The 16,604-nt window shown below is 39.9% G+C and overlaps 2 protein-coding genes across 4 annotated transcripts in view; one reads left to right on the top strand and one right to left on the bottom strand.

Annotated features, from left to right (window-relative positions):
- METTL25 (methyltransferase like 25) overlaps window positions 1-8,998 on the bottom strand; it is a 94,042-nt gene extending 85,044 nt beyond the window's left edge. For all 3 annotated transcript variants that reach the window (XM_053658787.1, XM_053658788.1, XM_037143434.2), the window contains exon 1: window positions 8,715-8,998. In XM_053658787.1, coding sequence (XP_053514762.1) covers window positions 8,715-8,973 — 259 coding nt within the window. In that variant the 5' untranslated portion in view covers window positions 8,974-8,998. The remainder of the gene's footprint in view (window positions 1-8,714) is intronic.
- CCDC59 (coiled-coil domain containing 59) lies at window positions 8,993-16,296 on the top strand. Its single transcript, XM_037143433.2, has 4 exons — window positions 8,993-9,286; window positions 10,064-10,376; window positions 13,596-13,695; window positions 15,958-16,296. Exons 1-4 carry the CDS (start codon window positions 9,133-9,135, stop codon window positions 16,117-16,119), a joined length of 729 nt encoding a protein of 242 aa, XP_036999328.2. The 5' UTR covers window positions 8,993-9,132; the 3' UTR covers window positions 16,120-16,296.
- The last annotated feature ends 308 nt before the right edge of the window (window positions 16,297-16,604 follow it).

Raw genomic sequence — 16,604 nt, forward strand, 5'->3', positions numbered from 1 at the left:
TGAAGGCTTCAAGCCAATGGGCTTGTATATTTTTTGCAGATTCTCTTGTTAAAGCAGATGCATGTAGGGAACCAGAATAAGTATCAATAGAAATGTGAATTTTCTGAAGGGAGTGTAATGAGTGACATCTGTTTGCTAAAGCATTTGAGAACTGTCTTGGAGGGTTAACTCCTGTGGATGGAGGTGCCTTAGTAAAGCTTGGCAATTAGGGCATTTTTTAATAATTTGCTTAGCTTGGAAATAATAAATAAACAGTCTTTTAACTTTTTCTATTACTTTTTCTGTTTAGTTTCAGGGATCTGAATTTTTGCCCTCCTGGAAGGGGTCTTTTAAGCTCTTAATATTTGGCTTTCTGGTTTGCAATAGGTAGGGAGCAGTTGGCTGAAAAAGTCTCAGTTTTAAAAGTGCCATTTTTTTTCTTAACTTGGAAAGATAGGCCCTCTGCTGTTTTTGCAAGGTGCAATGAGTTAGAGCAGCAAGTTAACTGTCTGGTTGTTTTTAGGACTTGGTAGTTCTTTGGTTTACAGTTTGCAAGGAAAATGAGGAGTATGAGGGGTATTCTGCTCAAACATGTTTTAGACAAAAGTGGTTATGTGCCAAGGGCTTTCTGTGACTCTACTGACTAACCGTTTTTCTTTGAGAATAGAATAGCCAGTTCTTTCTCAAGGAAACAATTAGTGTTTATAGGTATTGAGTTAAAAAATAATACTTGGTCTTCTGCAGAGAAGGGCTAGTTCTCTTTGGGAGATAGTACACTTATATTTTATTTTTACAATAAAAGGTCAGGGCTCTGGCATAAACAAGGAGGATTCTTAATATTTCTTTAACACATCATACCTTCTATCCCACTTATAGTATGCTTTAGATTGACAAATTTATGAACATATTCATAACTTTTAGAAACAGTTTTTCTCTACTGGCAAATGCATTTACTTTTTTTTTTGTGATTACTGCATTCTTGCAATGTGCTCAAAAGTGAGCTGTCTTATTATCTAGTGCCCTTGAAAATTTTTAGGGAGGGAAGATATTAAGCTCAGCATAGCTTGTTCTCAGGACTGAAGCAGTCCCTGGGTCTTCAAAAAGAGGATTCAGAATGGCTAAAAGACACATTTTCTCATTGTTTTTCTTTCTGAGCTTTTTATTGTCTGAGGGAAGTGAGATTTTTTTACATAATCGATTTAAATTTTTTCTGAGTAGAATCTTTATGATGTAACAATATTAGAGATCTCATTCTATTTATTAAAACATTTTGAGACTGAGATGTTACTTTTAAAAACAGAAACAAAAACAAATTCAGGCAAACTAGTATTTTCAAATTAAATTGTCTAAAGGGGGAGTGAGACACTAGTCTTTATCTCACACCACCTGGTGCTGTTTCAACTTGTGCCCAACTTTTCCTAAATAACTAAGTCTAAAGATCCCTCATCAGGGAGATACGTAGCAGCTTTAAAAAAACTGCCAAATTAGCAAAAAACATTACTCTTATTCTTTAGAGAGCCTATACTTGTTAAAAAGTTTCCATTTTTACTTTCGATTTATGTCATTTCAGATTTTGCAGCCCATATTAAATCTTAACTAATTAGCTATTGGGGAGTATAGTGTGGTGGGTCAAAAACGTACTGTTGGTGAAAACCATCAGGGAGGGCTGCCTGGTATCTGGGGTACCCTAACCCTGCTAATGGGTTTCAGGTTTTTCCTACACGTCTAAGACTGCGAGGGATGAGGGGGGAGCTCGAAGCACCAGGTGACCAACCTTTATATCGCACTCCCTGCCCAAGCCCAGAGTTAAAATTACTGTGATTAGAATTCTCTATGAGGCCCCTATACATCTCAGGTATTGACCCCAGACACCTCCGCAAGGCCCCTACTCATATAGGAACACTTGAGATCTCAAGCCGGAGGGAGGAGATGCCTCTTATCTCCGGTGCCTGAGACACTCATAAACAACCCTGTGAACTAACTCTGAGTTCTCAAAGCAATCTTCAGAGTCCTGCTGAAACTGAAACACTCATTTACTATCTGCTTTTCTGTTTATAGGCAGGTGGAGGGAAAAGGCAGAATCAAAAGGGCTGCAAATACCAGCTTTTAAAGAAAGAATGAGTAGAAGAGCTTGTAAAAAAAAGCTAATTGAAAGGAAAGTTCATTGTTCTCTCTCCCAACCCTAAAACCTGATTGGAGATTGTGCCACGGGGATGGGCATGTGAGTGTTTTTTACAGTGTACCTCTCTTGTGTGGGCTTTTGCTTGCAGTTGGCAGGAAACCTAGTGTTCTTTCCTGGCCCACGTCCAACTCATACATGTCACAGGTATCTTTGTTGCGGTGAGCACCCTTGTGGCTCTTAAATGCTCAACCTGTGCCTGCGGGGTGCGGCAATTGCCAGAGAGAGAGAGCAAGGCCTCTACTTACTAAAGAAAGTATGGTCGCAAGAAAGGTCGCGACCTTGGAAAGATACCCTTTTTCCCTCAAATACAACACACCCTACACCCTCTGAAAAGCACTCTGGGTCGTCGGCCCTTACCTGGGCTGTTGCATGTGTTCCACCCACGTTGGTGTGTTGACCACAACCTGATAGTTGGACTTGTCCAACAGAGTCTGCTTGTTGTGGCTGATGATGAGAATCAATGCACAGGCAACAACAATCTTGTGTGGAAAAAGGGAACAGGCACGACTACTCTCTCAAGGGGAGAGTGCCTATGGTGCCTCGGCCACTCCCTCAAGAGGGGAGCGCCCTGACCCTTATCTAGACTGGCTTTTATTGTTTTCCTGAGGTCTTACATCATAGAAAGATTTATCATCTACCACATAGAATACTATTGCCTACATTCTAGGTACAATCAAGGAAATAGAAATAACACGCAAAGGGGGATGGCAATGAGCTGATTAGCTCTGTCTTTGGGAGAGCTCACACAGGCTTTGGAAATTACCTTGAAGATAAACAATACACATCTGTTGCATTAGACCAGAGTGAGGGAGTTTTAGCAAGAGTAAGCCATAATAATCTGTATGCACTTTCTAGGCCTGCTTCCCACAAGAAAACTCGGTTTGCAGGTCTGGGTTCTGCCCACCACTTCGCATCTGCAGGTTTTCCATACAGAGCTGAGTCACATTTGTCAGGCCAAGACAAACCGGTCCCCTACATAAAATGGACATTCAAGTTTGTTCTGATTGGCTAAACAAAAGTGGAATTTAAGTAGAATGAAGGAAAAAAAATGCCATAGATGAGAGCACACTCCATGAACTTCGTTTTGCTGAACTTTTTAATACTTGAAAGGGATGGGGTGGGGTGGAAACCAGCAATGGGTTTATATTATCAAAAATAGAATATAAACTCCAAATCTTAATGGTCTTATCTAAAAACATAAAAGCACTTTCTATATAACAAATAAACAAAGTATGTTGACAAGTTATCCTGGGTTTCCACAGATTTTACTTGCATTTTTTGCTCAACCTCACTTATAACTGCAATAGTAACCCAGGATAAAATATGTAAGGAAAGTGAACGAACAGAAGTCAAATACAACAGAGCAAAACAGATGACACTCATCCTTTCTCTCTTCTCACTTTTTATTTCCAACACGCTTTCTGGCTCCATGTGTACCAAATTACTTGTGAGAGCAATTTCCGTGCACCGTCTCCACCATCATCATCACCAAAACCACGCAGGATGGCCAGAAAGAAATTTAATCTACTAAATGCAATAAAAATAATACAAGAGAAAGCTCTACAACAGAATAACCTATTGCAGGCATAACTTTCTGTATTGTTCAGTTAAAATATAGTAAATTAATTATACGCATGCACACAGAAAGAAACCTGGCCGGGATTTATCGTTGTTATCTGATAGAGAAATTGCCTGACCTCTTCGATCTGCCATTACCTAAAGCCTCCACAGACAATTTGAATAGCTTCTATCTTGTCTTTCTGCTTCCTCCCTTACCTTCCAATAACCTCTTCTCCACGCAGAAGACAGAGTCATCCCTTTGAAACATAAATCCCATCACACCATCACGCAAAATCCTTAGCGAGCATGCCATTTCATTCAGAATAAAAGCCAAGCTCTCAGTATGGCCTGCAAGTCCTACACGAAGTTGCCTCACACCACCTCTCCAACATTATCTGTTACCAATCTACCCGGAACAGCTCTGTGGAGCTGCCAGCACAGCCCGCATGCTCCTCCAGCTTGGGCACCTGATCTTCCCTCAGCCTGAACACTCTTCCCTCAGACGGCTGCATGACTGGCCTTGCTCACTTTCTTCAAGTCTCTGTTCAAACTTTGCCTTCATAGGTACCATTTCCTGGCCATAACAACCGTATTTAAAATAGCATTTCTCTCCACTGCTACTCCTTGCATGCCATGCTTTCCTTCACTGTATTCACACTACCTAATATTACAGAGAGATAACTATGTATATGCTCTCACTAAACATCAGCTCCGCATGGGCAGGGACTTTGTTGTGTTCAAGACCATAACAGTGGGGCCTAGAACAAGGCCTGGTAGGTAGAAGGTGCTCAACAAACATTAGTTAAATAAATGAGTGAGTTAAGTGCTGCTATTTCTTGGGCATATGCTTAACCCTTTCTATGTAGTAACTCATTTAATTTTCATAGTACTTCATCAAGGAGATTCTGCAATTATGCCAAAGAGTTAAAGGCCATGTCAACCAAGCTTTTAAGTGGGGGAGCCTATTGGGGACTGCCCTGCCTGGTTTCAGGAGTTGTAAACCGTCTCCCATGTCTAAGGCTGAGTGAGCGACCTCTGGAATGCAAGCCACTGAGGAGACAAGGCTTGTCTCTGGCAGCAGATGCTGCCCCTGCTCCATCTCCCTGCCCCTAAGGTATGGTTGGATGGTCAGAGACAGGTGAGACCCCTCAGAGGAGGGGCAGCATAGCCCAAACACAATCACTTGGGAGGCCATCACGGAAGGACTCAGGGGGACTACGACAAGGAGGGAGTGATGGACCCTCACCCCCCCCCCCCCCCCCCCCCGGCGGTGACGAAGCCCAAGTCCCCATGTCCTCTGGGAGAAGCACTTCCTGGCTCTAATCCACTTAAGCCTAAAAACCTATGATTCCCAGCCTTGTGCTGGGAATGGCAGGCTCCCTGGGTAATTAGGCCTGAGAAGGAATATGTGAAACCCTGTGACACCTGCTTTGTTTAAGAATGCTTTTAGTTAGATTACAAGGGACCAAGCAGAAAAAGAGTTTATGTTCCCAAAGTTCTGTAGCCTTTTAGCTGACAGGCCCTGATTTAGAAGAAGTCCTAATGATTCTTTGTATACTATCTACTGTTTACTGCCTGAGAGTGATTAATAAGTTGTACTTGAACTCCTGTGCAAAAAAACCAATAGGAGGCTGTCTAAGCAAGGGTCGGGGCGCTCTCTCTCCCCTTGAGAGAGTTGCCAAGGCCTCTCCAAGCCACTCACCCCTTGAGAGGGTGGTGAGGCTGTTCTGGGGCCCTTGAGGGAGTAGCCTTGCCAGCCCTTTTCCTCCACAAGACGTGGTAGTCCATGTGAATTTGTCTCATGTCTCATCCATGACACCGCGGGCACTGCTTGTCAGTACACACGTCAGGAGCCAGGACCTAGGACCTGAATTCAGATAGTCTGTCTGCAAAGCCCACTGTACCATCTGCTCAGGCTGTCTTAGCAACATACCACAGACAAGATGGCTTAAACAACAAATACATTTTCCAACTCACAGTTCTGGAACCTGAAAGTCCAACATTAAGGTGCTGCCTGAGTTGATTTCTGGTGCAGCCTCTCTCCTGGGCTTACAGATGGCTGCCTTCTTGCTATATCCTCACATTGTTTTTCTCTGTGTGTGCCCTCCTGGCATCTCTTCCTCTTCCTATTGGACTAGGGGCCTCATTAAAACATTAATTACCTTCTTAAAGAGACCATTCCCAGAGATAGTCACATTGGGGATTAGAGCTCCAACATATAAAATCTGGAGAGACACAATTCAATCCATAACACCCATACTTTATGCCCTTGAAATATAGTTATTCTCAACATCTTTCCTTTTTATTTTGGAGAATCAAGATTATTTTTAGCTAGATCTTTTTAGCTGAACAGAGAATAACTTTCGTGACTCTTACTGGGCCAGAAGATCACCTGGCAAGAGAAATGTACCAAAATGGCTACACTAAGGATTTTCAGAAAATACTTGGTTTATAAAACACCAAATAATTGTGCCAAACATCTGTTAGTGTACTTCCATACACTGTGCATTAGCTCATTGCAGCTCTGGGAATTGTGTTTATTTGTAACTCCTCATACAAAACCTTACTCTTTGTGAGTCCCTGATGGAATATTCCTTCTAAGCATAAATTATAAAAATATATCCTTTTTAACACTACAGGCAGCTGTCTGTAAAACTGAGTATTTTCTGTAAAAGAATTTGCAGGGCCAAAGACATTTCATAGTTGAACAATCAAGCCTAGATTCTATCTTTGTTGGATAGATATAAAATTGATCAACAGGAGCCCTGGCTGGTGTAGCTCAGTGGATTGAGCATGGGCCTGGGAAGCAAAGGGTCGCCAGTTCAATTCCCAGTCAGGATACATGTCTGGGTTACAGGCCAGGTCCCCAGTGGAGGGGCACACAAGAGGCAACCACACATTGATGTTCTCCCTCTCTTTTCCTTCCTGTCCCCTCTCTCTAAAAATAGAGATATCAATTAAAAAAAAAACATTGACCAACAGGTTTCCCCGAAAGATGTTAGAAATTTATTCCTAGCCTAAATATGTGGTGTCATTCATTCATTCACTCACTTGCCAAATATTCACTAACCACTTACTCTGACCAAGCACTGTTCCAGGCACTAGGTACACAGCAGTGAACAAAACAATGCTTAGATTCTTAAAGGGGAAACAATAAAAATAAAACAAAACAAAAATAAGAATGTATTAGTGTCATAAAAATATCAGTTTTGATAATCATGACCTTTGGAATTCATTCCTAAATAATTCAGAGTAGACTTTTATCATGGTGGCAAAGAGCTCAGACTCTGTGGTCAGAGGGCCTAAGTCTGAAACTCCGTGAAGAGCTCTGCCTTTGGCAAATTAACTCCTCGAGTTGCAATTTCACAACCTGGGAGAAACAGAACCCATCCCGCAAGGCTGATGTATATATTAAAAGAGAAAATGTGCAAGAAAACACTTAGTATACTGCAGAGTAAATAATAACTATCAAGTAATCCTATTAGTAGTAGTAGTAGTAGTAGTATTATATAGCATATGTAAGATAATCTAATTCTTTCATTGCATGAAGACAAAGTTAAACCCATATGAAAGTCTTGGGCTTCATATTTTTTAAAAAGGTAGTTTCTTTTCTTTTTTGGGGAAGCTACTGTAAGTCATTCACTCAGTCATGTAACAAATATTCATTGAGCATTTAATGCATGCCAGTTATTTTACTAAGTACTGGGAATACACCTATTTATAGGGCAAACATGGTCTCTGCTCTTTTGGAGTTTAAGTTGCCATATTATCATAAGTAGTGGGTATTGAGAGAGAAAACTGAAGATGTGCCTAAGTTTTCAACAAAAAACCGTCACTTTAAAGAAACCAATATTTACCAAGTCCTATTTTAGAAGACTTCTCTAGTGGTGTTTTGCTTTCAGAGAATGATCAATGAATAGCAAGGGCAAAATTAAGAACACCTGGAAGCAAAGTGGGAGAAAACCGAGGAGCCCATTACTGTCCTCGCAACCTTCTACTTCTGAAAATACTAGTCTTGGTTGAATCTAAGAAACTCCACAGCCTACAGAAATTCAAGGCACATAGTAGATACTTTATGAACAATTTTCAAACGAGCTAGAAAATATTCCAGATCTTCACTGCCACCATCCTAGTCCAGGATACAATCGTCTTTCTCACATTCAATAGTATTGAAAATCTCTTCTAACTGGCCTCTCAGCTTTTGCCCCACTAGTCTATTCTTCAAATAACCATCAGAGTTGTCTTTTCAAATGGAAGTTGGGTTATGATACTGACTAAATGGCTCCAAAGTGTCTCATCACGCTTAAGATCTAATACCCTCCCAAAGCTACCTAGAAAGTCCCAGGCATTCAGCCCCTGCCTACCTCCCAGACCTCTACACCGGCTGCTGTTCCGCACACGGTTCCAGCCTCTACTAGGACTTGTCAGGCCCGCCCTTTCCTGCCTCAGGGCCTCCCCAGTTCCCAGGGCCTGAAATCCCTTGCTGTGGCTCATCCTGGGCTGGCACCTTCTCATACTCTCGACCACCTAAGTTAAAGTAGCCTCCTCGCACAACTGCTATATCATATTTGCCTGTTTTTATTTTCTTCTTGGTCCATTATCATGATTTGAAAATATCTTGATGTTTTAAGTGTTGATTTACCTTTTGTAAGTGTTTCCACAAGGAACCTATAAGCATTGTCAGAACACTGTTCCTCGTTTCCTCCCAGTCAAAAATTATTGCTGAATTACTAACTGAATGAAAACCCTACCTGTTTCTAGTTCTCTTCAAACTGTGGAAATACACAAGCACCCAGGGATGAAAATGAGATCCCGACACAGTGTGTCCGCACCACCCCTCCGATAATCTGATCCCGGTCTCGGCTTTCCGCTAAGCCTAGCCTCGGCCCGGCCCTGCGGCGCTCCCAATAGTGCTGGGTTTCCGCTAGAGGGCAGGCTCGGAGGCTCCGGACCACCTCTGTCTCCCAGTCCGCTCCGCCCACCCGCCATTCACCTGATTCCTTCCCGGCTTCCACCAGGGGGCGCGCGTGCGAGTGCCGGGTCTCTGCCTTCCTCATCGACCTCTTCAGCACTTCCAGCACAGTTTCCGGAGAGAGGTCGACCAGTTTCTCCCACACCGACTCCGTGTAGAAGTCCACTGTATGTGCATTGGAAATGGGCAGGGCTTTTCTCAGGAACTGCAGCAGCCCCTGCAACGTGGCACGCAAGGTGGACAAGTCCGGAGTCACTGGGAGAGAGCTAGAATCCGCCATGACGCTCACCCTCCTGAGCTGTAGGTGGCGCAAATAAGTAGCGTAAGCCCGGTAAATAGAGCTCGGATCCACACTGGAGTTGGGCGATTGATTGCTTCGGCCTGGTGACGTGTTTTCATAGCGCCTGTGATGGTTTTCTGGCGACGCGGCTGATGTGCAATGGCGCCAGGGAGGCTTGCTGCGAGGTGGCGGAAGGGAAGTTTTGGGACGCAGGACGAAGGAGTATCTCCGGTCGGATTCAAGAGTAAGAACGTGAAACAGAGGACGTGGAGACCTAACCCTCGGCAGCCCTTCGTGGGGAGCGTTCGCGAGGGTATGTAAGAAGGCAGTCTTTGCAAGTTTTGAGGCTTGTGAAATCTTAAATCACGTGGCGTGCGGAAGTAGGGACATAGGTTTTAGGTACCAGATCCGGCCCTGCTTGGGGCAGAGGGAGTCATTCCTAAGTCAGCTGTGTCCGTGAGTGACCCAGCTCTGGGTGGGAGGACGAGGTAGTGTCGCTAACGCTTTATCTTTAAACATCTTTCCCGACTTACCCGGTTCTTGATCAGGGCTCTTCCTCTACAATTCTCCATGAAACGGTAAGCAGAGATTAAATAAAATCTCGTATAAACATTAAGTAAGTTCAGCTAGCTGTTTAGACAGTCATACACGATTTCCTGTCCTTACTTTTAAAAACAGGTCCTTTAGTAGTTCCTTTAAGGTAAAAACTATAGTTGTAATGTGTGGTTTTTTTCCTTTAAGTATTCATCGAAGACCTAGAATAAGTCTTGTAGATAATTTAGTGAATTGTTTTCATTTGTGAGTTCAATAAACTGGAGTTGTGCAACACCGTAATTATATTACCTTATTTGCGATTCTTTCTTGAAGTGACTACACCACCGTTTCCTGCTCTTTTTGCAGAGAACCAACGTACTATTCACTCCATTAGCTTAAACTTGTTTTCCTGCAGAAATCTCTCAAAGCAAAACAAAATCATTCTAGCGTCTGAATGTGATGGTGAAAAAGTTTTTCTGTTTAAAATTAACAGCTGCATTTTTCATGCAACTTATTTTCTGAAGAGGTACTTAATGACTGATATTCTTCAATGTAGGACAAGGCTTTGCATTTCAAAGAAAATTGAAGATTCAGCAAAATTACAAGAAATTGCTATGGAGGGAAAAGAAGGTTCAGACTTCCCAAGATTCCCAGTTCACAGATCGATATCCTGATCATCTGAAACATCTCTATTTAGCTGAAGAGAAAAGACTCAGGAAGCAACGTAGGAAAGTTAACCAGCCTTTGTCAAAACAAGGTAATCAGGCTTCGCCAGCAGAACAGTGTAACGTTGACCAGGCTTTACCCGAAGAACATGGTAGCATTGACCAGCTTCAACCAGAAGAACAATGCAAAGAAGAAAGGGTAAAGTATGTATTGTTTTGAAATCCTTTGTTTTAAATTCAAGTAATGTTTTATGAAAGAAATTGTAGGACAATTTATGTAGAAATTAGAATTATCACTTGAGGCATTTTAGAAACTAGAATAATTAGGTGAAGATTTTTTTCATGGAGGTTTTCTTTTTATCTTAAATGATTGAACTGGCTAGGTTAGCTTAATTGGAGAAGTAGTGTAATGGGAATGGAAATATCTGGATTTTAGATTTCAGCCTTTCAAGTACATTTAACTTACTTGAACTGTGGTTAATGCCTGTTGTTAACAAATGCTTTTTAAAAATAATTTTTGAGAAGTATAGTGTGGTGGTTAACACTGGACAGATGGACTCAAGAGATGGACTTAGCATATTGGTGCCCAGTGTCCTCTTCTCTAAAATGGAAAAGATAATAAATAATTCAGAGTTGCCATCTTGTACCTCATCAGGGGGAATCATTCACAGACTCTCTGGTGTCCCTGACCTATCATGACTAGATGAGTTGATTTTTTATAAGGTACTTTAAAAAGTATATGATCCGTGGGAAGTGCTACATGAGTGCTAGCTACTGCTGCTGCCACTGCTGTTATCAGTCCAGGTTATTTTCCCCCCAGAGGATGATGACTTAGTCTCAGTTAAAAAAGAAATGACATAACTCCCTAACACTTTGTTTTTATAAGTGCTGCCTTTAAAGTTTTCTGTGTGTATATCCCATGGTAAAAAATAAATAATTAATTTAAAACATGTTGAAATCCAAACTTGCAGAAAAGCCAGGTGTTACTTAGGACCGTAACTTTTTAAAAATTTTTATTTATTTTCAAGGAAGAGAGGAAAGAGGGGAGAAAGACAGGCATTGATTTGTTGTTCCACTTATTTATGCATTCATTGCTCGCTGCTTGATGTGCCCTGACTGGAGATCAAACTCACAACCTTGGCCTGCTGGTATTACACTTTAACCAACTGAACTACCTAGCCAGGGTGGGACCATAACCTTTTACTTCACTAAAATTCTGTCCCTTAAAATTGTGAACTATTTGTGCTAAACATAATAGGAACTGGGACCCCAGGGGAAAAAAAGACAGACACACTAAAAACTCAGTTTTTCAGTAGCTTTGTCCACCTTATTATTGAGTAGTGGGTGTAAAGCTCAGGCAGAAACTTGAGCACTAGAAATGTAGGAATGAATCATTTCCAGTGTTAATTGAAGTGAGGAGGGTTTAATCATGACACAAGATTCTGATCTTAGGTAAAAATAATATTTTTTAAAATGTATTTCAAAGTGAAAGTGGAGAGAAGTTGTCATTAGAGTTCAATAGAACTGTCTTAAATAGAAAAAAGAGGGAAATACAGTGACAGCTTTGTCACTATAGAATTGCCCAAGGTAGGGGATTAGTCAGTAATACTTCAAAGTCCAAGAAAAACAAGACTGAGAACAGGTCTTTGTATTTGTGGTCCTGGCAGTCCTTAGTGAGCTTGGACAGAAAATTTTCAATAACCCTGATGAAGTTTTTACCCTTACATGTACCATCACCCAAAGCCACGGTCATGGATATGACTGACTAAGAAGAATGTGGAGACCAAACAACAGTTGGGGGAAAACCTCCAGTTAAAAGAGAAAGAGGCTCCAGCATGGCACACTGAGAAGGGGCAGTTAAGATAGGAACAGAATGTCACCAGAAGGAAGGGAATAGAATTTTCAAAAGTAGTGAATGGGTCAGTTGAGACTGGAAAGTGCCTGTTGAGTTGATCATCATATTTGGCTGGAAGGTCATCACTGTTTTGGCACGGGTGGTTTGATTGCAGTGTGAGAGCAGAAGTCAGGTTGCAAAGTTAAGAAGTGAATGTAAAGTGACTATTGTCTATTCGCTGTTCTTTCTGGACACTTGACTATGAATTGATAGGGAATGGGACATTATTAGAGAGGATCAGAGGTTGGTGATGGGTAATTTACGTATTTGTTTGCTTTAAGAAGGTTACTGCTGAAATATTTTATACTCCGTTACAGAGTTGGTGTAGTGAAAAGTTGAGAGACAGGAAAAATGAAGATTATTAATGAATCAGGTAGCCTGAGGAAGTGGAGTCCGGGCCTAAGTGGTTGACTTAGTAGCAGCAGATGGTGATGCCGACACCAGCCCGCAGTGTCCGAGGCACTGTGGATGAGACAGACAAATTCACATGGACCACTGAAGTCCTGTGGAGGAAAAGGCACAGCACAGCCACTGTCTCTAGAGGAGAGCGCCTTGACGGGCTTTTATTGGCTTTCTGATAGCATACATCAAAGAAGGTTTTCATTCATTATGCTCAGGTTTGCTTTAGGTAATTACTTTTTACAGATAGCAATGAAGGGGATGTTACTGATTACTTCTTACAGATTAACAAGGAAAAAATATTTCCCAGCAAATGCAAGGGAATGATAAGGTAATTGGTCTGGTTACACGTCAGTCCTTGGGAGAATTTGCACAGACTTCAGGAAGTTACTTTAATGCAGTAAGCTTTTGCTGCCTCAACTCAGAGTGAGGGAGTTTAAACAAGAGCAAGTCACAAAGCAGCCTAGGTATAATGCAGGCCTGATTTCCCACGGAAGAACCGATCCATGGGTTTGGCTCCTGTGTGCCACCACCTGCCTATGGGCTTTCCCACAGGGCTGAGCTACAGATTGCCATTGCCAGGCAGATCGGTTCCCTACAGGGCAGGACACCGTCAGAGGAGTGAGAAGTACTTCAAGATAGAACGGTTCTAAGTGGAAGCGTGGTCACTTATACTAAGTACGTGAAGTGGAGTAGAGATGAAGTAATCAAAGAACTTTGGATTTAAAATTCATATACACCCACAATTCCCATTATGTCCATCAATTTAATGCCTTCTTTAGGCTGTCATTCCTGCCATTCATATGCTGGTTTTCTGTTGTTTGCTTTTGTTTAAATTTTTTTTTTTAACATTCTAGGATCTTTTAGATCTTTTGTATTTTCCCTGGTAAAATTTCTCCAAGAGTCTTCACTTACCACCTTGTAATCTATCTTAAAAGCTGTAACTACACTTTTAATAATGTTATGTATGTATTTCGTTAATAAAATTAGTGTCCTCTTTCCCCTTCTCTCTTCCTCTCTATTAATTTGCATTAGTTAAATTTTACTACACAAGTGCTATAGTTGACACTTGTCATAATTCTAGTTATATTGTTTTGAATCATTGTGACTTATTTCTTTATCTCATAAAGCTTTGTTGCGATTCCAAAGAAAAATAAAAAGAAAACATCAAATCGAAAAGCACAAGAAGAATACGAACAAATACAAGCTAAGCGTGATGCTAAGAGACAAGTAAGATCTTTAAAAATATTTAGATTCATTTTTCCTATTTATGCAAAATGTATATAGAAACTGTGTTTCTGAGTGTGGGTCACATAGTATGCCCCTGTAAATATTTGTTTGGAAATGAATGACATGAGCATAATTGGAGAATTTCAACATATTCCAGTTCCTCGATTACATTATCCTAGAGGAGTGGTCAAAAATAGGATTTTAAAGATGTTGTTCATAGGTTAATCATTTGAGCTTCTGGGATAATGTTTACTAAGGGTTTGTTCCAGGAACTTGCACTTTTAACAAGAAACTCAAGAAATTCTCATATATAATAAAACTTGAGAACCACTGACATGAGAAAAGTACAGGCGATTTTCATAATTTTACATTGAAGCAAGTAAAAGCCAGACAGGAGATGAATAAAAATTTTTTTTACTATACAGAGTTGGTCTTACCAATTAAAAAGCCTACTAGATTAACTTAGCAAAAAGTTACTACTCTCTGTAATCATTAAGAAACCCCTAATTAAAATAGACTTTTCAAGTGAGGAAAACAAAATTATCTACAACTTCAACAAAATTATCATTATCTATCACTTTAAATTCCCCAAAGATGACACTGATATGTAAATTTTTTAAATGTTTTAGCTTTAGAATTTGCGTAATTAAGAAAACTGCACCCAGTCTGGGCACATGCCTGAGTTGCAGGCCAGTTCCCAGCAGGGGATGCACCAGAGGCAACCATACATTGATATTTCTCTCCCTCTTTCCTTCCCTTCCCTTCCCTCTAAAGATAAATAAATAAAATCTTTTTTAGAATACCTGGAAATTTCTGGAAGTTTCACATCTAAAATTTTTGTGATTATTCTTAAACTGGCGGCAGGCTAAGATGAAGCAGAAACATTTCTCTGTTGAAATAGTGGACCTTTGTTTCATAGCTTATTACTTTCTCCTTTTTTCAACCGACCATCTGATTCCTGCCACCGTTGGAAATAGTGTACCAGGTGGAGTACAGTAAGGACCACTGTACTGGAAAATATGTAATGCCCTCAGGTGTCCTTTATATAGATAAATATTAGGGCTTCGTAATTATGAAAATTGACAGTCTCTTAGATTTCAAATGTTAATAGCCAGCATGAGGAATCAAAATTAAGAACATTAATTAAATAAGGACCCATAATTGATGGTAAGATAATTTACTTTTTTTTGGTTTGTTTTACTTTGTGTAGTGAAACTCCATAGGGATAAACTGCACTCCAAATACCTAAATTCACAGATAAGTTCTAAATCTTTGTGTGCTTATTAAAATAAAATGAGTTGCCATACCACATGAGAACATAAGTTTAAGCGGTAATGGTGTAGCATGATAGAGAATTGCTCAGACTTTGAATTCACAATTTCTGGATACGAGACATGCCTGTACCAGTTATTTAGGTTCTTGGTCACATCACTTTCCATATCATTGAGCATCACCTCCGTGTCTGTAAGATGAAGATAAAAAGCTAGCATAGGAGTTTTAAAACCTAAAATGTACTATGATGTACATGACAGTACTTGCTTAATTAATAAGTCACCATACAAATTTAAGGCTGTGTGATTTGGGGGCTATATGCATTACAGGGAAAATTGAAAAATGGTGCACATAATACAGTATTTAAAAACTTTTACTTGACTTTATATTCAATTTAGTAAAAATATTCCCATGCATTTCAAGTAGTGCTTCTTGAGTCTGTACACTATATAACTTTGAAATATATTTCCTTAAACTCAAATGAACTTGAGTCTTTGTCTCAGCAAATGAAATGAGCATGGCAATTCTTAAATGGTTAAAAATCATAGTGCCTAGCACAGTGTTTTGCACATATATGGTATGTAGCCAAAAGTTTTTCCTTAATGAAATCTCACATGGCAAAGTAAAAAGAATAACAAATATTCTGGAAATGAAGATTTTAGTCTTAAATGGACTAGAAAAACTCTAAAGTCCCTTTTAATTCTTCATTGGGTCTAGTTAAATGATGAAATCATTCATGAAAATGTCTTCACTCTTCTGTGCTCTGATTTCATTTGCATACAGTAATTAAAATTGTTTAATACCTTTATGTTATAGCATGTATTACAGTGAAAATGCAAAAGTATACTACTTTTAATAATGGATAACAATATTTTGAAAATAAAAGGGGCAAACCTAAAGCGCTTACATGGTGATACCTATTTCATTGCAATTTCTGGACTATAGCCACTGTTTGTTACTAAAGAAAATTATGTATGTTAATAATTTCAGGAGTTTGAGAGGAGAAAGCAAGAGAGAGAAGAAGCTCAAAGGTGCTACAAAAAGAAGAAAATGGAAGTGTTTAAAATATTGAGCAAGAAAACTAAAAAGGGCCAACCAAACTTAAATTTACAGATGGAGTATCTTCTTAAAAAAATACAAGAACACAGTTAAATTGGACGTTGTGTTCTCAAAATCAAGGGTTAAAAGATCTGCTGTCTGTCAAGTTCCTTTGTATATGTAATGTACTTTCTAATAATTCACTAAATTTGTCAATGTAAACTGGATTGCTGTGCTATGATAGATATAAAGTATCCAAATATGTTTGTTCATATAAAGGAAAATTTCATATATGTGCTCTATGTAATATGATTTGTTATTTATTTGGCCATGAAGGAGAGGTGGCCTGAATAACTGAAAGAGCCTTCTATTTGGGTTACAGGTTCGAGTTGAGTCCTTTCATGCCCCATAAAATTCAGATGAAATAAATAAAATGTTTGAAAATAAGGGAACAAAGCTTTTGATGGAGCACCACCATGAAGTTTTCAGTTTAGTAATCAACTGTTAGCAGTTTTGACATTCATTTTAATAATAGAGGGAAAGACTCTCCTTGGACTTACTCGTTTATTTATTTTAAAATTAAACGCACATTACAGGGG

The sequence above is a fragment of the Artibeus jamaicensis genome, unplaced genomic scaffold (genome assembly GCF_021234435.1).
Source record: "Artibeus jamaicensis isolate MK-2021 breed Jamaican fruit bat unplaced genomic scaffold, CSHL_Jam_final scaffold_584, whole genome shotgun sequence".
NCBI lineage: Eukaryota > Metazoa > Chordata > Mammalia > Chiroptera > Phyllostomidae > Artibeus > Artibeus jamaicensis.